The 23,881-nt window shown below is 40.3% G+C and overlaps 2 protein-coding genes across 4 annotated transcripts; both read left to right on the forward strand.

Moving 5' to 3' along the window:
* Positions 1-3,894: 3,894 nt before the first annotated feature.
* On the forward strand, positions 3,895-9,250 carry LOC130217645 (uncharacterized). Of its 2 annotated transcripts, XM_056449802.1 has the most exons (4): positions 3,895-4,043; positions 5,201-5,312; positions 6,912-7,020; positions 7,301-9,250. In XM_056449802.1, the coding sequence occupies exon 4, from the start codon at positions 7,302-7,304 to the stop codon at positions 8,577-8,579; it is 1,278 nt and encodes a 425-aa protein (XP_056305777.1). In that variant the 5' UTR covers positions 3,895-4,043; positions 5,201-5,312; positions 6,912-7,020; position 7,301; the 3' UTR covers positions 8,580-9,250. The 2 variants fall into 2 exon arrangements, with proteins under 2 accessions (XP_056305777.1, XP_056305768.1); XM_056449793.1 differs by lacking the exon at positions 5,201-5,312.
* Positions 9,251-18,722: 9,472 nt separating this feature from the next.
* Positions 18,723-23,364, forward strand: LOC130217657 (uncharacterized). 2 transcript variants are annotated; one of them, XM_056449814.1, is made up of 2 exons: positions 18,723-18,825; positions 21,299-23,364. In XM_056449814.1, the coding sequence occupies exon 2, from the start codon at positions 21,304-21,306 to the stop codon at positions 22,552-22,554; it is 1,251 nt and encodes a 416-aa protein (XP_056305789.1). In that variant the 5' UTR covers positions 18,723-18,825; positions 21,299-21,303; the 3' UTR covers positions 22,555-23,364. The 2 variants fall into 2 exon arrangements, with proteins under 2 accessions (XP_056305789.1, XP_056305797.1); XM_056449822.1 differs by having other exon boundaries at positions 21,303-23,364.
* The last annotated feature ends 517 nt before the right edge of the window (positions 23,365-23,881 follow it).

Consider the following 23,881-nt stretch of genomic DNA (forward strand, 5'->3'; position numbering starts at 1 on the left):
GCAGCATTAAAGCTGTTAAGCTAAAGTTTTTATATGCAGACTTGGATGTTTTTGAAAGGATATTCATATCTGCTGTCCAATGGTGCAAACTAATGGGTGTATGTTGCTGTGAAACTTTTTTTTCATGTTAATGCATCAACACCAAAATAGGTGCTGCATTGAAGCGGCTGTCAATGCTAAATTATTGTAAATGCTAAATGATTGTAAATGCAATATTAAATTGATCTCAGTGTTGCAGTACCCAAGTCAGGTTTGACTCAAAGTAATAGACTTTTACAAGTCACTGTGGAAAGTTAAATGTTCTACCCCCTGATCTGTACTGTCCTGCTCTGTGCATTGTTTATGTTAGAGATATTCTTTTTGTTAGTGATGTTTACTTGAACCTGCCTGATGCTAATATTTTTTTGTGTATGAAAAAAGTAGCCCTTGAGCAACTGCAGGGCGTTGTTTCAGATAAAACCGCTGATGAGTGTCAAACACATTCAGGAAACTGCTTGAAGATCTTATGATTTCAGCTCCATCCAACTCGGCCTCTTTTGAATGAGTTCGTGTTGAATACTAAACTGAGAACAAGATACTAACTGTTTGATTTTATTTTGGGGAAGTTTATTTATAAACAAATTTTGAAAGGATCACGTGCTAATGTAATGGATGTCCTTCTGCGTTGTGTTTGTTGGTTTTAATAAAAGGACCCATACAGCAATGTTGATGAACTGGGATTTATTTGGGTATCTCTGCATCAAAAAGCATATGCAACAGACATCAGTCCAATAAACCTTCACAGCACAGCATGCTGGCGTGACTCTTCCTCCCCTCTCTTTTCCTCTCAGCTGTAGGCATTCCGAATAAGTTGCAGCAGCGGTCGGTAACTCCGGTCTCACAATATCGCACAATATAGCAAGCAAGCGCGCATGGCGTGTGAGTGCGCGTGTGTGTGCGTGTGTTTGTTTGGTGGTGTCTATGTTTGTGTATGTGTGTGAATGAGAGACAGTGCGGCACTGTGTGTCCATGTGTGTGTTTATACAAACAGCTTGTTATAGCCACCCCCCAAAATACAACACTGTGTATGGAAAGCATCGCCAATGCACCGTTTTAGTTTCTTTTTTGCAATGTTCAGAGTTTGTTCATCTATTCATGCATTCATATTTTTTATTTTAATTGCCCTCATTGTCTAGCGTTGATGAGAGCTGATATTTAAGAGGGTCTCAAGTTTTACTCAAAATTATGTTATTTTGTCAATGATGTTCAAAATTCATAATGACTTTTAGGACAATAGCCCCTTTCACTCAGCGATACCGGAAATTAAATAAAAAAAGAGCTGTGTCGGTGCAAAAGCCTAGTTAGCGCGCCGACATATGGTGCAGTAGCACATCAGGGCGTCATGAGTTCGAATCTCAGATGGAAGACATTTCCCTACCCTACCCCCTCCCCCCTCTCACTCCAACTTCCTGTCTCAATACTGTCCTATCTAATAAAGGCAAAAAGGGCAAAAAAAAAAAAAAAAAAAAAGGACTGTTTACACAGGCAAGGACGTTCCAGATTTTTTTCCTGGAAAAAACTATTCACATATCCATTTCAAAATACTGGTAAATTCTGACATCATTAACCAGAAATTACCTCTTAACAGCTGCAATTTTATTTGTAAACACAGAAGGGGTCGGGATTTCGTTGATGGTTTCACTTTTATTTAAAGCTTTAGCATTCATGCAGCTGCTTTGTCCCAGAGACATCCAAAGGCAGAAGCGCGACCCGCACCTAAATGCTTACACGTTTGACTACATTACAAACTATGTGGATGATAAATATTGTGAACAACTTCGATGATAACATAGGAGGAACACTTTCGCATGTCGAGATGTAGATAATGTGTATGTGTGCTGGCGCTCACCGGCTGCTTCACGTGCACACGCGTCAAGCAACTGAAGCAGAGCTTGAAGGTAAACTAACAGCAGTTTCACGAGTTCACACTTACAATAGATTCAGCATAAAGCGTATTTGGCGTGCTGTCCGGGGAGAGGGCTCTGAGCTCGGGGAAGACACCCAAACTCGAGTTATTCCTCTTATCAGGAAACAGAGAGGAATAGGGATTCGAGCGAAGTATCTAGTCCGGCCCCAGAACGCTCCCCCCAGGATTGTAATGCTTAAGAGGTGAGGTGACGAGGTGGTGGAGGGATGCTAAAGTCGTAAGATGCTGCAGGTAAGACAGCTTTGGTATATATAGGGGTTTGGCCAAGAACTGATTGGATAATAGAATAATTGTCAATGACGTATTTGATACTGAAACTTCTGCGCGTGCTCCTCCCGAAATTTGTTTATAAAACATCACTTATCATAAGCATTCTATCGATAACTACTTTCACAGTTAGCTTTCAGAAGGAATATAGAAACGTTATCTGACTAACGTCTAGCAGCTAAATGTGTCTGGAAAAATATTCAAAGGCTTTTATTTTCATCAACAGCATGGACGTCAATGCTTCTGAGTGTTCTGATTGGCTGGAGTAGCGTCTCACGTCAGCACGTTCTAGACATAAACGCACTCTTTTTCCCGCAATATTTCTTCTGCATTCACACAGCGCAGCATTCCGGTAATGTTGCAAATTAACGGTAATGTTACAACTTCTCTTTCCAGAAAATTTATATTTTCAAAACGGGCACACAATTGCTAGTAATTTTCCGGAAAGGTCTGTATGTGTGAAAGGGGCCATTGACCTAGTGCCCAACTAAGGCGAACATTGATCTCCACACTGGTGACTACAAATGAAGTTCTAATACATTCATTAATTTTCCTTCAGCTTAGTCACGTCTTTATCAGTGGTCACCACAGCGGAATGAACGGTCAACTATTCCAGCATATATTTTACTCTTCCAACTGCAACCCAGTACTGGGAAACACCCATACACTCACATTTACACGCACACAAACACACTCACACACTACAACCAATTTAGTTCATCCAATTCCCCTATAGTGCATGTGTTCGGACTGTGAGGGAAAGTGGAGCACCAGAGGAAACCCACACCAACATGAGGAGAACATGCGTACTCCACACAGAAATGCCAACCGACCCAGCCAGGACTCAAACCGGTGACCGGTAAGGGGAGGCAAAGTGCTTTGAGAGTTTGTTCATCAATCACATCAAGTTCAGTCCAACAAACAAACTGGACCCATTACTGTTTGCATACCATCCCCACATTTTTTTACGGACAATGCAATATCCACCTCTCACAGGTGCCCCACAAGGCTGTGCGTTCAGCCCGCTGCTCCTCACTCTGCTGACTCACAACTGCACTGCCAGATTCAGCTCCAACCACATCAAGTTTGCTGATGATTTAAACAGTTTATACATTTACCTCAGGGGTGTGCAAACTCGGTCCTAGAGGGCAGTGTCCTGCTGACTTTAACTCCAACTTGCCAGGAAGTTTCTAGTATATCTAGTAAGAGCTTGATTAGCTGGTTCATGTGTGTTTGATTAGGGTTGCAGCTAAACTCTCCAGGACACCGGCCCTCCAGGACTGAGTTTGGACGCCGCTGATTTACATAAACAACTAGAATGAATAAGCGGGAAAATAAGACTGCTAGTAAAATAAATTGGTATACTGTGTAAACTTTAAAGAGGGTACTGTCACTACAATATGTGGTTTTCAATTGTATGCAACTATTTAGTAGTGTTAAGATGGTATGAGTAGTTTTGTAACACAGGGTGTGGGAGAAATGAAACGTCAGTGTTATTTGTGAAAAACAAGAAACATGACTGCTTATCTCTCTTTACCTTTAACAGCTCTGCATGTAAGTTTGTGCCTAGTCATATGAACTAGTTACAACATCAGCAAGCATAGGCTAAAACTGGACTTGTGTCCAAAAAAGGCATTCATGCTAGAACTCAGAAACTCTGTGTTCAGAAGTGTATATAAAGTGAAGTCTCAGAGTAATTTCTTGAGCCTGAACACTTACTCTCACAGCGCTCTAAGAAGCTGAACCCATCTGTAGTTGTACAGACACCATCCAGAGTTGCTGAATAGCTGACTACACTCTTAATTGAAAGGTGAGAACCAATATTTAATTTTAAAAAATTGCTTTTGATTTTAGAGATGTAGGGAAGATAATTTGGTTGACCAGGCAGTAAAGAAACACAACAATGTACAATGAAGATATCACACAGATCAGTTCATTTTTGGTGCATTATATTGATCTTTCTATTGCAAGGGCTGAAATTGTTTATTACTTTCTTTAAAAAAAAAATCCAATTTCATATTCATACAAAGTCAATCACCAAAGTGTCCAACTAAGGCGAACACTAATCATTGCAATGTTGACTTCAATTGATGTTCTAACCCTACTGAAAAAAACAGCTTAAACCAACCTAGGCTGATTGGCTGGTTTTAGCTGGTTGATCATTTCCAGGCTGGTTTCCAGCCATTTCCAGCCTGGTCTTAGCTAGTGAGGCTGGAAAAAGGCCAGCTAAAAACAGCTTGACCAGCCTAAACAGGCTGGGAGCCCAGCCAAAACCAGCTATGTCCAGCTTAAACCAGGCTGGTCAAGCTGGTTTTAGCTGGATTTATCTGGTCGTTTTCCAACCTGACCAGTTAGCACCAGGCTGGAAATGGCTGGAAACCAGCCTGGAAATGGCTAAAACCCCTCTAAAACCAGGCTGGTCAACCAGCTAAAACCAGCCAACCAGCCTAGGCTGTTTAAGCTGGATTTTTCAGCAGGGAATATAGTTAAGTACTCCTATATTTAAGTATAAGTAATATACGTAATTAATCCTATCTTTCTAAACTGTTGTAGTACTTTCTAAACAAAGACAATAAGTGTGCAAACTTCAGTTGTACACAAACATAAGATGCTTTCCACTATCATTGTTCATCCTACTGAGTTCTAAATGTGGTTATAACTTGATGGTCAATCCCGATTTTGTGACTTTATCCGATTTATTTATTTATTTTTTGATGAGCTGCTTACATCATCGTTTAAAAGTGACTCGTATCCAATTGTCTGCATTTGCACTGCACTCAATGACCAGGAAATAAAAAGAGCGTGCGCTGACTGACAGCTGATAATAAAAAAGCACCCTTTTCTTCATTCCTGTATTTAATCTGTTCGCAGGTTTATTAAAAAAAAAATTTGTATTCTTTTCGACAAGTTGTTTTACTATCGTTTATAACAGAAAAGTTCTCATTTGCCTGTCTTCTCTTAATTAAGGCTTTTTTGAACCAGTAAGCATCTTCTGAGTGCTGAAGTGTGTTCAGAAATGAAAGCATCCGAGTTGACGTCATTCGCTCTGGGTTTTATGACATGTGATTCGCATTGACAGGTGAAAATCCGATCACACTGCAGACACGAGAACACAGATCCTATTCATATCGGATAAATTTCTACATAAGAACAAGGCCTGAATCTGATTTGAGTAAATCGGAATCCATTAGATTTTTTCCTGCTTACACATACATGGACAATATCTGTGCCACATGGTGTGCTGGATCGCCTTTATTTAATTACCCTAATTAAACAAAGATAAACCAGGATCCTCCCTTCGCTATATTTCTTAGCTAGAGTTTAGTTAAAGGATCGTCTTTATAATGTTTTTGCAAAAAGAATAAATTAGATTCATACTTTACCACACAGGGTAACTTGATGGGTTCTGGAAAATGAAGTCAATGTCCACTCCAGTGAAGAAAAGTAATAAAATATACTTTTATTAATAAAATAAAATCCAGTGAAAAAATAGAATAAACAAAAGACAAATAACAGAAACAAAATCCTTACTTTATCCTCCGTTGAGGATAAAGGGCAACCGACTTCAGTATACAGAAGTCAGAAAGCGCAAAGCTGCTTTGTACATTTCAGCTTTTATACTCTTCAGCTTTTATACTCATCATGCATAGATAACGATCGACTCTGGGACCGTGTTGGGAGACAGGTCCCATAAACAATGTTCAGAAACAGATCATAAACACAGGTGCACATCTTAATTAAATTCGACATTTCAAATAGCATATATCATTTGAACAGTGGGAAAATCCCTCGGGAAGAAGGATACATAGTCATCCGAGTATAAGTCAATTATTTGGCAGTTATATTCTCAGCCTTCATAGATAGTGTGCCTACACATTCATGCACTAAGAGTTATGTGTTTAAACTGAGTAGCGAGGTCAGTTAGAGGTCCTTCAGTTGGTTTGTTGGTCCTGCGCGCCCTCTTGCGGAGGCGCCTCTCCTTTCTCTTACGGTTGGTTTCCTCATTAAGAATTGTGCTGTTATGCATCGGGATGTCAGAATACATCATTGATTTTTTGTGTCTCTTACGATCAATGTCATGAGACCAACCAGGCACAACAGTGGGGGAGAACAATTGCAATTGGGTCACTTGAACCATGCAGTGTAAATGCAGCCTTAGTATTTAATTTGAATATTTGGTAGTTGGTGACAATTCTTGTAATATTTCATTAAATCTGAAAAATATAAGAAATTACAATAATTAAAAAAGCAAACAAATGATTTGATATCGCTTTAGAATTTAGGCAACCCAGGCCCATTATTGACAAAATTTCTGCTGAGCAAGATATATGTCACAGGAGGTATGTGTTTTTGCAGCTTTTGCCTTCACTAATCCACCAGAGGCCGCTTTTTAAGATCTCAAATTTCTCTCGCGAGTGAAATTCGTGCCTGCTGTTCTTGCATAAATCCACTGTCGACTAACTAACTGACCAACCGACCGACTGATTCCCCCATACACACATTCCCTAAATCCAACCAACAGTGTTTTCAAAAAGCAATCCATAAATTGAAAAGCCTTTACGGCAGCCTGACTTTTACCACGTTTTCAGATCTTACCACATTCTCACCCTGTTATTTACTTGTTTATTGAATTTTTTGCCTTTTGCTTTTCTTGCTATCTGGAACGATTCTTCGCCAGACTCAAACCCCATCGTCACGGTCAACTCCTTTCTGCATCTTAAGTCCACCGACGTACACGGCAAGCCACTGGAGAAACTGCTAACAGTGGAAACGCCATCCACACGGAGGTAAGCGATCAGCTGGTAGCGCGAAAAGAATCAGAAGCCATCAGCGGCATCATATCGCCCTCTATCGTTTATTTTAAAGTCAAAACGCAGCCATATGTAGCTCTGGCTACATAATTAATGACCTCTAGAAATGAATACAGGGTACAATTTTACAATGAGCCTGTGTTGAATTTAGGGCAAACCTGAATTAACTTCCTTAGTTTACACTTGTTCAGTACAAAGTTCTAAAGTCCTGTTATTACATCTAGCTGCCTTTATTCACTTTATTTCCTCTTGACAGAATGGACCATCTGAACATCTCTCTCGTTATTCTCCTCATCTTCTGTTCATCGAGTGCTGGGAAAACATTCTGGACTCATTTAGGAACACGCTGTATTGAAGACTGCAAGACTGATGGGGGCGCATACAAGTGCAAAACTATTGATAAAGATGGACAGTGCAAGACAATGTACTGTTCGCCTCAGGGAAACCTGGACTACTTGGGCAGGCAGTGCAGTGAAAACAGTAAGTGTGGGAAGCATGGAAATGACTACTATTCATGCAAAATTGATTTCTTTCATTGGGGATACTGTGGGTTGGTGACGGACATCATGAACCATTATGGATCATACACAGGTGCACAGTGTTATGACCACTGTGAACAAAGAGGTGAATACTACTATTGGTGCCATACTGATGAGGGATGGGATTACTGTTCACCTAATGAAAACATAGATTATAAAAACAGGCCATGTAAAGAAGGCAGCCCATGTGAAAAACGCAATAATGACTACAAGCGGTGTGCAGTGGAGGGTGGCTTGGGTTACTGTGGGCTTGTGGAACCAAAGATGTTCATTCACCGAACATATACAAATGATGTTTGTATTGACGAATGTCGGTATTCTAAGAGTAAAGAATATTACTGGTGCCACACTGCCAATAGTTGGGACTACTGCTCTCCAGAGGTGGATATAACTTACAACGGCAAGCCCTGTCGCTCAGATCACTCCTGTGACTTAAATGGCTATAGTTACAACTGGTGCTTGACCTCAGAGACAGAATACGATTACTGTGGGCCCATTGAACCTGAAGAGTGCACCTACGTTACATTTACACATCGCAGCAGAAGAACCCCTGAAAATCATATCCAGGAAGTTGTGATATGCACAAGGGTGGACAAAGAAATCAAGATAATAACCACCTTTACTGCTGAGCCAGCTTCTAGTGACTTCACTGATGGAATTCAATTTAGACATGAGGTGGAAAAATTAACCAGTCAATGGCACAATGGGTATCTGATGGACCAGGCCCGTTCTAATCTGATACACTCTGCTAATGTCCATGTTGACTTGCAGAGTCCCATAATCCACAACAACCAGACATACTATAACCTGCAAGTCCTGCTGAAAAAGCCACAGACCCTTGGTGAAAGCACCATCTTGTCCCAGGTCCTCGTGCCTAAGGGAGTCCCAACCCGTTACATTCGCCGAGCCTTTCTGGAGAGTCTCAAGATGCGAGCTCGGATTTATATTGATGTTGCAACACTAAATGATTGTGTGATCCATGAGTTGGAGACATGAAATAAAGTATGGTAGACAGGGTACTGCTATCACTGTACAGCAGAAATACAGATAAGAAAATCTAGAGAGTAGAACCAATGAGTACATTTATACATGAGATTTTATCGAAATTATCTTTTTTTTACTTCTCAAATTATGCTGGTTGATGCATGTGCCGAATTTTCTTTGCCAATCTTAAGCAAATTGTAATCAATTGTTTTGGTTCATTTTAGAATTTCCACAACCCTCGCAGAACTTATGGGATCAGCGTGAAAGCTCCTACTTAGCCCCACCCTGATCTAATGAAATGACCTGTTTAAATTTGCTTCTCTGATTTCTAGCTTTCATTAATTTTGCAAGATGTCAAACCATTCCAAATCGACTGAAATTCTCCAACAGCAGGTTGTCCACTTGAAGGCCAACCAAAGCAGGTCATGGAAAGAATTAAACTGCTGTGTGTGGTTTGTGAAAAACAAGAAGCTTGACTGCTTATCTCTTCTATGTTGACTGCAACGGTTGTTTATGAATGTTTTTGCCTAGTCACAAGAACTACTTACAACCTCAGCAACTATGTCCAAAGAAGACATTCATGCTAGAACTTAGAAAATCTTTGTTAGTTCGAGACAAAACCTTGTGGTGAAGACTTTTTGCTGGTATTTTTGATTGGTTATTTTAAACTTGTTCATTAAAGCGAAGCCATTTCATATGGTGATGCGTTATAACTCTTTAAACAAGTCTCAGAGCAATTTCTTTCTTAATGATCTATCATCTGAACCTGAACATTTACTCTCATCGAGCCCCAAGAAGCCGAACCTGCCCAGGCGTTGCTGAATCGCTGACTACACTCTCAAATCTAAGGTAGGAACAAATAATTTTACATGAATTTTTACCTTTTGGATTGCAGAGATTTATATTAGATGATTTGGTTGTCTAGGCCAGTGTTTCCCAACCCTGTTTCTGAAGGCACACCAACAGTACACATTTTTAATCTCTCCCTATTCAAATACACCTGAATCAAATCAGAAGAGACGAGACTTGAAAACCTGAAATGAATGGTTCAGATAAGGGAGACATCCAAAAGATGTACTGTTGGTGTGCCTTCAGGAACAGGGTTGGGAAACACTGGTCTAGGCAGTAAAAAAACACAATAAGTCCTTACTATAATGTATCTATCCTTTAGGTTGAGCTTAGTTTTTAGGTGGGGTAAGTATTGATGTCAAAAAGATTAGCATTTTTGGAGGATCAGTTCATAGTTAACCCATTATAAAGATCTTTATTTTCCAAGGGCTGATATTGCGTATTTTTTCAATGATGTTCCAAATTCATAATTATTTTAAAACAACAACATGGTGTCCAACTAAAGAGAACACAGGTTACCACAATGGTAACTTTAAATTAAGTTCTTAAGTTCTAATACAACATTAAACTAAAGCAGTGTTTCATGTCCTGAGATGACCGAGCCACCTCAGCTGACTTCTCTCGATATGGAGGAGCAGCGGCTCTACTCCGAGCTCCTCCCGGGTGACAGAGCTCCACACCCTATCCATAAGGGTGCGCCCTGCCACCCTGCGAATGAAGTTTGATCTCGTAACATTTTAATGTTATTCTGGCAAATTGAATGAAAGGACTCGAAAAAAGATTCGTTCATCTCGATGAACAAGACTCGATGATCCAAACTTCCCATCATTAATAGGCTGAATTTTTTTAGTTTTTCATTGATGTTACAAATTCATATATATTTCAAGACAATGACCAAGTGCCCAAATAAAGCAAACACTGATCTCCACAAGGGTGATTTCAAATAAGGTTCAATTATAACATAAATCTAAACGTGTGTTAGGTTTTCTGTCTGAATTATTGTACTGAGCCTAATCATGATGAAGTGTTTTGAGAGTTTATTAAACTAAGTCTGCTTGTCCTGACCACCAACCTCTGTTATTGGGTCTTTATTACTGGAAGACCCTAGTCAGTCTATGTCTGCCACAACACCTCCAGCACTACTACACTGAACACAGGAGTTCAGAGCTCTCACTGCCTGGGAAAAAAGCTGCTGAGTTATTTGACAGATACTTTAGTACCTTCTACCTGATGTTAAGAGCTGGAAGAGACTATGGTCCAATCCCAATTCTATCCCAATGGCCCAAATCCCAATTTCCTATGCCTACACCATCCTCTTGGCTCTTGAAACAGAGTGTGAAAAGGTAGGGGCTATATGGTGAGTCTGCTGACCTGAAGCAGGCATATCTATGGATCAGGCAGTTTTAACAGTTTTGTTGCTCCTGATGCATCACAAAGAGCAGCGGGCTAAGCACACAGCCATGTGGGGCACCAATCTTGATGTCCACCTCTTAAGCATTAACACCTCAGTCATCCCACCCCAATTTCAAAACTGTTGATGATTTTGAAGTGCAATTCTGCGTGTGCTACACACAGATGAGTGGGCCATACAAACCCCCTGTAGTAGCACACTTATCCCTTTATATGTACATTAGACACTTCTAACAAACATTTCATGCTACAAAGACTCAGTGGTATATTATATGCAACCCAGGCTCATTCTGAAAATGTACCTTTACATACATTTCTGGAGAGCGCCAAATACGTCCCATGAGCTACGTTTTTTAGTAATAATAATTCCTTGCATTTATATGGCACTTTTCTGGACACTCAAAGTGCTTTACACATTGAGGGGAATCTCCTCATCCACCACCAGTGTGCAGCATCCACCTGGATGATGCGAAGGCAGCCATATTGCACTAGACCGCACACCAACTGATTGGTGGAGAGGACACAGAGTGATGAAGCCAATTATGATATGGGAATGGTTAGGAGGCCATGATGGACAGAGGTCAGTGGACAAATTTGGCCAGGATGCCAGGGTTAAACCCATACTCTTCCATTTTTAATGACCACAGAGAGTCAGGACCTCGGTTTGATGTCTTATCCAAAAGACGGCACTCACTGAGCAGTGTAGAGTCCCCTTCACTACACTGTGGCCTTAGGACCCACACAGACCACAAGTTGAGCACCCCCTGTTGGCTTCACTAACACCACTTCTGGTAGCAACCTAGCTTTCCCATATGATCTCCCATCCAGTTACTGACCAGGAACAACCCTGCTTAGCTTCAGTAAGCGACCATGTGAGAGTTGCAGAGAGCTAGCTGCCATCTTTTTGCAGTTTTTGTTTTCACGAATCCACCAGAGGCCGTTGTGTATGCTTTTTGAGATCACAAATTTGCCATTTGCACCTGCTCCTCTTGCGTAAATCCACCAGAGCCCGCTGTCGACTGACCGATTGACTGACCCACCCTAAACCCAACCAATAGTATTTTCAAAAGCACAGATTGACCCGCACACAATTTTCCCTAAACCCAACCGATAATTTAAAAAGCAATCCAGAAAAAGAAAAGCCCTCGTCTGATTTTTTTACCACATTCTCACCCTGTTATTTACTTCTTTACTTTATTTTTGGATTCTGTTTATGTCTTACCCCCTTTCTGGAACTGTTCCTCACCTTACTCGAACCCCGTCATCAAGGTCAACTGCTTTTCTTTGCTTTTCAAATCTAACTATGTACATGGCGAGCTAACCGGACAAACACGTAACAGCGAGAAATCCGTTCATACGGAAGTAAGCAGTCAGCTGGTAAGCGTGAAAAGGAATGACATCATACCACCCAGTAGCATTCATTTTAAAAACTAAATGCAGCCATAGGTAATTCTGGCTACATGTTTCACAATCTCCAGAAACGTATATAGGGCTACGTTTTCAGAATAAGCCTATGTTGGTATACTCAGTTGGTGATGGTTTCTTATACTATATTTTTGCCAGTTTATGTTTATGCTTGACTAGCTAAACTAGTCATCTATGCTAAACTAGTTTGCAGCACCTTGGTCTTGCGAAACAACATTTTGTCACACTACTTTTTTTTTGTTTTGTGTGCAATTCTTTAGTACACTCAACATGATAAATGTAATTTTGTTATACAGGGTGTGGAAGGAAGTGTGTTATGTGCAAAAAACAAGAAGCTTCACTGCTTTTCTCTCCTTACCAACGGCCATGTACTAATGTTTTTGCCAGGTCACAAGAACTAGTTACAACATCAGCAAGCAAGGGCTCAAACTAGACTCGTGTCCAAAAAAGCTATTCATTCTGGAACTGAGAAACTCTGTATTCAGAAGAGTATATATAGCGAAGTTTCAGCCTTCTGCTATCTGAGCCTGAACGCTTACTCTAATCAAACCCTAAAAGGTCAAACCTGTTTGTAGCTGTACAGACACCACACAGGGTGAAGTTCTGATTGCATTCTGAATTGAAAGGTGAGAACAAATTATCTTCATGTAAATAGGATTAATCTTTTAATTGTGAAGTATAATTCGATGGTACATCATGTAGTACAGAGATACAACAAAGTACTTGTTTAATTAGATTGTCCTCAGTGCTTAGGTTGAATGAGTGCTGATGTTTATTCATTTGTACTCAAAAGGTGTTGTAGCATTCTCGAAAGATTTCACAAGGTTTCACAATTCATTGTTAATGCATTACAGCCATTTTTCTATTGCAAGTACTAAAACTGTGTATCACCCTACTTGATAATGTGCCCAGCTAAAGCAAACATTAATCATGGTGACTGCTAATAAAAATATAAATGAAGGTGTATTTGTCTATGTTCTGGGAGTCTCTGGCCTATTGTTGCTGTGTTCTAAGCAACATTGGTTCATTCTGAAAATGTAGCCCTTTATACATTTCTGTAGATCACGAATTATGTAGCCAGAAGTACGTATGGCTGCATTTTGTCTTTTAAACGAATGCTACGGGGCAGTATGATGCTGTACCTTTTCACGCTAACAGCTGACCGCTTACCTCCGTATGGACGGCTTTCAAGCTGTTGCCAGTTTGTCCAGTTGCTCGCAGCATATGTCGGTGGACTTGAGACGCAGAGTGGAGTTGATCGGGATGACAAAGTTCGAGTCCAATGAGGAATGGTTCCAGAAAGCGAATAAAGCCGAAAAATAAATTAAACAAGTAAATAACAGGGTGAGAATGTGGTAAAATCTGAAAATGTAGTAAAAATCAGGGCGCTTTTCTTTTTCTGGATTGCTTTTCAAAACAATGACGGTTGGGTTTACAGAAGGTGGTGGGCGTGGGGAATCAGTTGGTCGATCAGTGAGTCGGTCAGTCGACAGTGGCCTTTGGTGAATTCTCACGAGAAGAACAGGAGCGAATGGCACTCGCGAGAGAAATCTGAGATCTCAAAAAGCGAACCTCTAGTGGATTCGCAAACATAAAAACTGCAAAAAATAAATAAAAATTGTAGCTCCTGGGACGTATTTGCCGCTCTCCAGAAATGTATATAGGGCCACATTTTCAGAATGAGCCTGGGTTGGTATTAAGTTTGCTGTCATTTGTCTTTCAAACTTTCATTTAGAAAGATCAAAGTATGCACATCCAAAGAATCTAAGCCAGGTGCAAGATAAAAAAAGATAATTGAATAACACAAAACATTTCTGCACACTATTATTGTCTTTTATGTGCATGACAAATGTCAAAACTTTGCCACTTTTACATTTTCCTAAACAAACAATATAAGTGTAGAAACTTTCATTTATTATAAACTTAGCATGCGTTTTACTGTCGTTGTACAGTACCTTAAGTACAGCTACTGCTCTAATAAAATTGCCCTTTAAAGTGTGGAACTGAGAAAAATGACATTTTGGTTCCCAGCTGAATTAATTTTTAGGTAGGACACTGGAAATTTGGCAATTATAGAAAAACGATGAAACAAACTCAAGATTCAACTCCATATAATAAAGGTGTTCTGTCGATTTGTCCTACCCTGTCAGATTGTCCTGCCTCCCATTCCAAAAATCGGTAGAACATTTTGATGACACAATGTGCTACCCATCATATTTTGCTACCAGTGTAAATTGTTATGTGGAGTAGTGTGATATGAAGCTGTAATATCGTCCTAACCTACCTAATCCCCAACCTCAGAACCATTCAAATACAGTGTTGGTAGCATAATCTGATGGGTAGGATAAAATGTCAACACACCGGTCCTTGAATATCCCAATAACAATAACTAATTTTCAGCAAACAATTTACTGCCTTTTTCCTTCGAGTGACAGAAAAGCAGATATAAAAATATATGTCAAGGCATTTACTTTCCAATTCACATTTGGACAATAGTCATATGTTGCATCTACACCCAACCTGGCCCTTTCTGAACTACAGATTGCTTTTAATGTACTTCAACACAATGTATCAGAGTTAAACTAGTTTTAAATGCCAATAACACAACACTTATGTGATTTTTAAAATTCTAAAACAAAGCAAAAGCTAGGTACTACTCATGGTGCAGAGATTAAATTGGTGTCCCAGAACAAAAATCTTGGAATTTTAATTGATGATACACTTTCTTTTAATTCTTACATTCAGCAATTAGTGTAAATTAAACTTAATTAAAAGTGATTTTAGGCTTTTATTTTAGAATTAAGAACTACCTTTCTTTTTATGCTAAAAAGAAGCTGGTTGATGCAACATTTATGTCGATATTGGACTACGGTGATGTTATCTATATGCATGCTTCGTCTCAAAGTCTGCATGCATTGGATACTGTTTACCGTGGTGCACTAAGATTTAGAACTAATTTTAAAGGGTCACGAAACACCAAAACAGATGTTTTGAGCTGTTGACAGTCAGTCCCACGCTGCTTTAAACACTATATTAGGACACATATATTTCACTAAAAAGTGAAAATTGTTTGTTTTTGCGTTATTTTGTGCAAATTCGTTCTTCCGGTTTGAAACAAACTTTTGAAGCTGCGTCACGGCAATTAGATCCTTGCGTGTATTCCAGTGTGTAGACTGGCTGTCTGTATCTGGAAGTACTTTTGACGTCTCTGAGTGTGCTGCATTCATTCATGAGTAAGACTTGGTTCAAAGACTTGGTTGCTCTATTGCAGTGTTTCCCAACCCTGTTCCTGAAGGCACACCAACAGTACACATTTTCAACCTCTCCCTAATCAAACACACCTGAATCAACTCATTAGAAGATTAGAAGAGACTCCAAAACCTGAAGTTAATGGGTCAGAAAAGGGAGACATCCAAAATGTACTGTTGGTGTGCCTCCAGGAACAGGGTTGGGAAACACTGCTCTATTGTGTATGCGGTGCAACTTCATTAATATGCATGATAGCTTCGAAGACTGTTTTTACCTGTACAGTGTTCAGATGGCAAAGAGACGCTATGTTGTGTTGCCAAAACAAGTAGGATCCACGGGTCGTCAGTGTTGTGTTCATAAATGTGCTGCAACAAAGGTTTTGTTTTCATTTCCCGCTATGAGAGCGCAGCTGGACTCACGTGTGGATTACAGTGCACGAGACGCGCAACAAAAACACATGTCATTGTTCACCCGAGAGCTTTTCTCATCTGGAAACGGTGAAATCCGGATTTGCCACTCGTCTCCTTTTAAGAAAGGCGCGGGTCCAGTTTGTGTTGATTGTCCCGTCTCTACAGATTTGGTAAGTAAGTGATCAGTGCTCTTTGTTTGTTTTTTCAGATGGCAAAGTTAGTGTTTAAAGACAGACCTTAGTCAAAATGATTTAGTTACTAAAGTTTACAGTACGTTAATATCACTACAATATTATGGACTGAAAGATCCGCTGTAAATGCTGCTCTCAGAGTGTAAACATGTAAACACCGCAATCAGACTTACCGTTGTGTAGGATTTATGACGCATTTTGTGACAGGAATAACACACACGGCTTTCTGGCGCTACCTACCGAGTGCATCTAAGTTACTGGGAAATGTGGAGGGTTTTTTTTCTCATTCGCTATGCGGTATCAAACACTGCATTAAAAATTCAAGCTTCCAGCAATTCCTCGAATCAAATATCTCGTTTGTCACGAGGGGCATGAATGAAATTCCTGAATGAAAGGGCCAAACTGCAGTTAAAGTCCACCATTTAATAATTTGGCAAATAATTTGATTACTGATGTCCATGTAAACGCAGTCACTGTCTTTCTCCCCTGCGTCTGTGTGTTGTTTTGCCTCTGTGAAAATCAGCATGTGACCAAACCGAAACCAAATTTCTATGCACCTTCCCTCTTTCCCTCCTCCGACACTCCCCCCTAAACACAGCTGGACACGCCCACTTTCCTGACTTTAGGTGTGTAAAAACAATAGTTTAAATGAATAGTTTGTCAATGTGTGAATTATGATAACTGTAATTGTTTTTTGTTTGCTAGACCCATGTGACATGTAAACTGCTTAATCTTGGCCAGAATGCTCTTGTAAAAGAGATTTTTAATCTCAATGTGTCTTTCCTGGTAAAATAAATGTTATAATAATAATAAAATGTTGAAAATGCTTGTATTCTTTTGATATTCATTTCATTAAACCTAACAAAAATATAGGAGATGACAATCATAATGATAAAAATATTTAATATCTCCTTGGTATTGTAATTTAGGGCTAACCTGAAATAAATACATTAGTTTACAGTTGTTTAGCACAAAGTCCTAAAAGAACGATGGTGTTATTACCACATGATGCCTTTATTCAATTCATTCTCCTCTTGACAGAAAAAAATGGAGCGTCTGAACATCCCCCTCATTTTGCTCCTCATCTTCTGTTCACCGAGTGCTGGGAAAACATACTGGACTCATATTGGAACGCTCTGAAATGTTGAGATTCATATGTTGATTCTTGATGCGTTTTGAGTCATTCTGCTGTTCATTGTGTTTTAATAACCTGACCAAAGAACTGCTGGTTCTCATTCAATACAGTGTAATCCAGGGGTGACCAAACTTTTCATATGAAGGACCAAAAACCAAATATCATTAAGAGCCGTGGGCTGAAGATAAACATACCAAACTGTTTTACGTTAAAGTTGTCATGGATCATTTCCTAATTTATTTAATAATATTTAAAAGCAGATAGAAAACATCACTTTGACTCTTATTGCAATAGGAACCTAAACAATCACATTCTGTAGGATCTGTAACAGATCCTACAGAAAAGGTGCATTCTCCTAATCAATCTTTAGTAAATTATGTGAGTGATTTGATTGTGCAAGGTTTGCAAAAGATGGAGAAAACAAGGAGTGGAGCATTTCAGGTGGAGATCATCTCTAAATTAAAGCAGATGTTAAATATTCAATTCAAGTTTATTTATATAGCGCTTTTACAATATAGACTGTGTCAAAGAAGTTCTAGTAAAGTCCAGATTTCATAGTTCAGTTTAGTTCAGTTCAGTGTGGTTTAAATTACATTGCTGAAGAGCAAATCCATCAATGCACAGCTCCACAAGTCCCAATCCAAGCAAGCCAGTGGCGACAGTGGAGAAACAAGCTTCACCAATTGACGAAAGTGAAGGAAAAAAAAAACATTGAGAGAAACCAGGCTCTGTTTGGCATGACCACTTTTTCCTCTGGACAAACTTCCTGTGTGAAGCTGCAGTCTAGGCGGCGGAGGCTGGAGAATGCTGGATGTCCATCGTGAAGAACTGCAGGTGTGAGTAGGTCATGAGCAGGTGTTCAGGCTGGCCCACTGTATCAAAGCGGGAACTCGTCTGTCAATGTGGTCTTACAGAAATCTCATGCTCTCCACTCCTCCATGACCACCACAGTATCTGCTCAGGATACATCCTGGTCCATGATTATGGATACCTTGGCAACATTTCATCACAGGTCTTGGATTACATCAACGGCGCTGCATAATCTCTGGGGACCTTGGGATGAGTATATACTGAAAGTGGTAGAAAGAACAAGAACACGATTAGGAAAGCTGGTAAAATAATGTGGTGTATCTTGTAGGTTTTCAAGAAGGGACCTCACTGTGACTATGTGGTTTTCTTTTGTGTGCAATTCTTTAGTAGCGTTAAGACGATAGAAGTAATTTTGTAATATAGGGTGTGACAGGAATGAAACCTCTATGTGTTATGTGCAAAAAACAAGAAGCTTCACTGCTTATCTCTCCTTACCTGCAACAGCTATTTACTCTTGTTTTTGCTAAGTCACAAGAACTAGTTGCAACATTAGCAAGGGTCAAACTGAACTTATGTCCTAAAAAGGAATTCATGCTAGAACAGAGAAACCCTGTATTCAGAAGAGTATATATAGCGAAGTCTCAGAGTAATTTCTTTCATAACCTATAATCTGAGCCTGAACAATTACTCCAATCAAACTTTAAGAAGCCGAACCTGTTTGCAGCTGTACAGACATCACCCAGGGTTGCTGAATAGCTGACCTCACTCTGAATTGAAAGGTAAGAACAAATTATTTTAAGGTACATTGGACTTGTTTGGATTTCTGAGATGTTTGAACAGGCATTTGGTTACCTAGTCCAGTGTTTCCCAACCCTTTTCCTGGAGGCACACCAACAGTACATATTTTGGATGTCTCCCTTACCTGACTAATTAACTTCAGGTGTTGGAGTCTCTTCTTATGTTCTAATTAGGTGATTCAGGTGTGTTTGATTAGGGAGACATTGAAAATGTGTACTGTTGGTGTGCCTTCAGGAACAGGGTTGGGAAACACTGACCTAGTCAATATAAGAGCACAATTTGTATTCATATATTTAGATTTTCCTCAGAGTTTAAGTTGAATGTTTTGATATCTAAGCGGGTCTTAATTTGTACCAAAAAGGATCTTTTTTTCACACAGATTCGTTCATTGTTAATGCATGACAGTGATCTTTCTATTCCACAGGCTGAATTTGTTTGTTACCTTGTTCAATTATGTTCCAAGTTCATAATTATTTAAAGTCAAAGACAAAGTGGCCAATTAAAACAAACACTAATTACCATATTGGTGATTTTAAAGTAATTTCTTTGAATACATTTTTGATTGCTAGGACTTTCTGACATTTTACATTGTGAATATATGCTTTTTACACTGGATTCTTTGCGCTTCATCGACTTTTGTTCCCCGCTGTCATCCCTTAAGTAGAACAACTGCTCTTATAAAACCAACCCAGGTTCATTCTGAAAATGTAGTCCCGTGGACGTTCCTGGAGACTGCCAATTTTGTAGCCGGAGGTATTTATGGCTGCATTTCATTTTAAGCGAACACTACAGGGCGGTATGACGCCGTTGCTTTTCGCGCTTACCGGATGACTGCCTACCTCTGTGTGGAGGGCTTTCCCGTCGTAAGCAGTTTGTTTAGTTAGCTCGTTGTGTACATCGGCGGACTTGAGACGGAGAGAGGAGCTGACGATGACAGCGACCGGGTTCAAGTCCGGGGAAGAGCGATTCCAGAAATCAGGTAAGACAAAAACAGAATCCAAAAGTCAATACGTTCATAACAGGATGAGAATGTGGTAAAATCCGAAAACGTGGTAAAAATCAGACGAGGGCTTTTCTTTTTCTGGATGGCTTTTGTAAAATGTTGGTTGGGTTTAGGGAAGTAAGCGGGTGGGCGGGTCAATCTGTAAAATTGGTTGGGTTTAGTGAAGGAGGAGAGTGGGTCAGTCGATTGTCCGGTCGCCCAGTCAATCAGACTTGTTCGACTTGTTCAGGTTGTTCGACAGCAGCCTCTGGTGGGTTTACGCGAGAACAGTGCGAGCGCGAATGGCACTCGCGAGAGACATTTGAGATACAAAAAAAAGCGCGCACAGCGGCCACTCGTGGATTCGCGAAAACAATACCTCCCGGGAAGAATTTCGCTGTCTCCAGAAACACGAGACTACGTTTTCAGAATGAGCCTGGGTTGTATAAAACCGCCCAACAAAGATGGTGTGAAACTGAGAATAAATAGCTTTGAACACTTTGTTCTCCAGCCAAGTTTAGTTCTGTTATTTATAAACTAATTTTGAGAGGATCACGTGCTTATGATTGCTTGCAGCCGGCCCCGCGTTATTCAATTTATGATTCACCAATCAGACGATTCCTAAGCCACTATAAATACTCTTTCCATATAACAGCCATCTTCGTCTTGAAGAATCCCCCCTTCCCCCGCTACTCATTATTCCTAGATTGGTGACATGGTGTCCCAGTGGTTAGCACTGTTGTCTCACAGCAAGAACGTCACTGGTTCTAGCTCTTACCAAGCCAGTTGACGTTTCTGCGTGGAGTTTACACATTCTCCCCATGCTCATGTGGGGTTCCCCGGTTTCCTCGCACCGTCCACAAACTTGCAACTTAAGTTAATTGACTAATAAGTAAGTATATAAGTAGTTATCTCTTAAGAACAATCACTGTCTGTTCAATAGCCGCTACAGCAGGGAAATTCTTGAGATCTACCTGTGCTCAATCTCCTCTCTCGCCTTGCAAACGGGAGGGAGCCCCGGGCTCGAGGATCTTATGAGCTCAGGGCTCTCTCCCGGGACAGCATGCCAAACAAGCTTTATGATCAATCATCAGCTAAGTGTGAACTCTTGAAATAATCATGGGTAGAACACTGGAAATCTGGCAACTCAACATATATTTCACATAATAAAGGAGGTAATAAATATCCCAAAATATCAATATCTCATTTTCAAAAACAAAGTATTTTGCCTATGTATGGCTGACAATCAGTTGTAACTATAGTACTCTAGGCATTTACTTTCCAATTCACATTTTGATGTACATAAATATAAGAAATATCAATGAAATATTAATTTTCATTGTGGAATTTAGAGCTCACCTGAAATAACTTCCTTATTGTAATGTTTACAGTTGTTCAGTACAAAGTCCTAGAAAAAATGAGGTTGTTTTTACAGCATGATGCCTTTATTCACTTTACTCTCTATCTGACAGAAAGAATGAAGCATCTGAACATCTCTCTTCTTTTGCTCCTCGTCTTCTGTTCATCGAGTGCTGGGAAAACTTTCTGGACTCATTTAGGAACGCGCTGTGTTGAAGACTGCAAGGTTTACTGGGGCGAGTACAAGTGCAAGACCATTGATAAAGATGGACAGTGCCAGACAATGTACTGTTCACCTAAAACAGGCATGGACTACTGGGGCCGGCAGTGCAGTGAAAGGTGTGAGAAAAATGGAAACGACTACTATTCGTGCAAAATTAATTTACTTCATTGGGGATACTGTGGACTCGTGATGGAAGGCCTGACCCATTATGGATCATACACAGGTGCACAGTGTTATGACTACTGTGAACAGAGAGGTCAACACTACTATTGGTGCCATACTGAGAAGGGATGGGATTACTGTTCGCCTAATGAAAACCGAGATTACATGAACAAGCAGTGTAAAGATGACAGCCCATGTGAAAAACGCAATAATAACTACAAGTGGTGTGCCGTGGATGGTGGCTGGGGTTACTGTGGGCTCGTAGAGCCAAAGCTGTTCCTCCACCGATCTAAGTATCATTACGTTTGCATTGACGAATGTCGGTATTATCAGAGTAAAGATTACTACTGGTGCCACATTGAAAATGACTGGGACTACTGCTCTCCAGAGGTGGATGTAACTTATAAAGGCACACCCTGTCGCTCAGATCATTTCTGTGGCTTACATGGCAAAAGTTACAACTGGTGCTGGACCTCAGATAAAGATTATGATTACTGTGGGCCCATTGAACCTGAAGAGTGCACTTACATTGACTCTAAACATCGCAGCAAAAGAGCCGACGCAAATAATCCCCAGAGAATTGTGATATGCACGAAAGTGGACAAAGGAAATAAGATAATGACCACCTTTTCTGCTGAGCCAGCACCTAACGCAATCACTGATGGAAGTCAATTTAGAGAAGAGATCGAAAACTTAATCAGCTTCTGGGACAATGGCAATCTGGTGGAGCATGCATCATCCAATCTGATGCACTCTGCTAACGTCCGTATTGATATGCAGGGAATCATAATCCGCAACAATCAGAGATACTACAACCTGCAAGTCCAGCTGAATCGGCCACGGAGACCTGGTGGGAGCACTACTGTGTCTCAGGTCATCGTGCCTCAAGGAGTCCCAGCCCGTTACATTCGCAGAGCCTTTATCGAAAGCTTCAGGAGACGAGCTCGGGTTTTTATTGAAGTTTCAAGACTAAATCAGTGTTAGGTCCATAAGTTGGAAACATCTGCAGTACGGTAACCTATGGTAGACCGGGTACACCTTTAGCTACATTTAGCTTGTAACACAGCTCAAATAAAGACAACAAAATCTATTACATAGACCGCATGCATACCAGTATAATTCTGAGTTTACTAAAACAGGTTATGCTTAAATTTGCTTCCCTGATTTTCAGCTTTTATTGACCTTGCAAGATGCCAAACCATTCCAGACTGACTGAAACTCTCCAAAAGCTGTTTGTCCACGTTGAGGCAACCAAGGCAGTTTTTTACACAGATCATGGAATGAATTAAACTTGCTTATTTGTGAAAAACAAGAAGCTTGACCGCTTAACTCTCCTGTTAACTGCAACAGCTATTTCACCAGCATGGACCACGCCACACTTTGAGCTAGACTTTACTGTAGGGATGAATTTACTGTAGGGGAGTTAGAGGATGACTGGTGAACAGGTGGGTAGGTTGATCGGGCGTCCTACTATGCCAAGAGACTCAGAGTGGGGGTACTGTCACTGTAATATTTTGGCAGAGTGATTGGACCCCGCGATACAACCTATATGTAAGAGTAAAGAGGATTAAAGGATTGTGAATGGGAATCGAGGAAATGGAGGGAGGGAGGGTGGGTTTGAAAGAACGAGAACAGTGCTAGATGGATGGTTCTCCTTAAATAAGTTTAAGGGAGTAGATGATTGGTTAAGAAGACAAAGTGAGACGTGGTTCTGTAGCTAAACCTTTATTAACAAGTTAACTCCATTTATGTATGTTTTTGCCAAATGAATTTCTAATAAAACATTAAACTAAAGCTGTGTTTAGTGTCCTGTCTGTGTGACTATGGTTTTACAGCACTGACCCAAACATTAAGAAGAGTTTGAGAGTTTATTCATGTCTCACATCCCTTCCAGTCTCCTAACCACACTGGACCCATTCTAGTTTGCATACAATGCAATATCCACCATTCTCAATCTAGCTCTTATTCATCGAGAACATACTCTTACATAAAAATTATGTTCCTTTACTTCATCTCAGCTCATCCGCTCATGCCATAGCCATATCACCCTGCAACCCAAGGCTGGTTACTCACTGAAGCTAAGCAGGGCTGAGCCTGGTCAGTACCTGAATGGGAGACCACATGGGAAAACTAGGTTGCTGTTGGAAGTGGTGTTAGAAAGCCAAGCAGGGGGCGCTCAACCTGTGTGGGTCCTAATGCCCCAGTGAAGGGGACACCATACGGTCAGTGGGCGTTATCTCCACATGCCTCTTCATTCATTTCACATTTTGTGTGTGGTGTATGAGCTTGCTCAATAATCATGAGCAAATGG

The sequence above is a fragment of the Danio aesculapii genome, chromosome 3 (genome assembly GCF_903798145.1).
Source record: "Danio aesculapii chromosome 3, fDanAes4.1, whole genome shotgun sequence".
NCBI classification, from domain to species: Eukaryota; Metazoa; Chordata; class Actinopteri; order Cypriniformes; family Danionidae; genus Danio; species Danio aesculapii.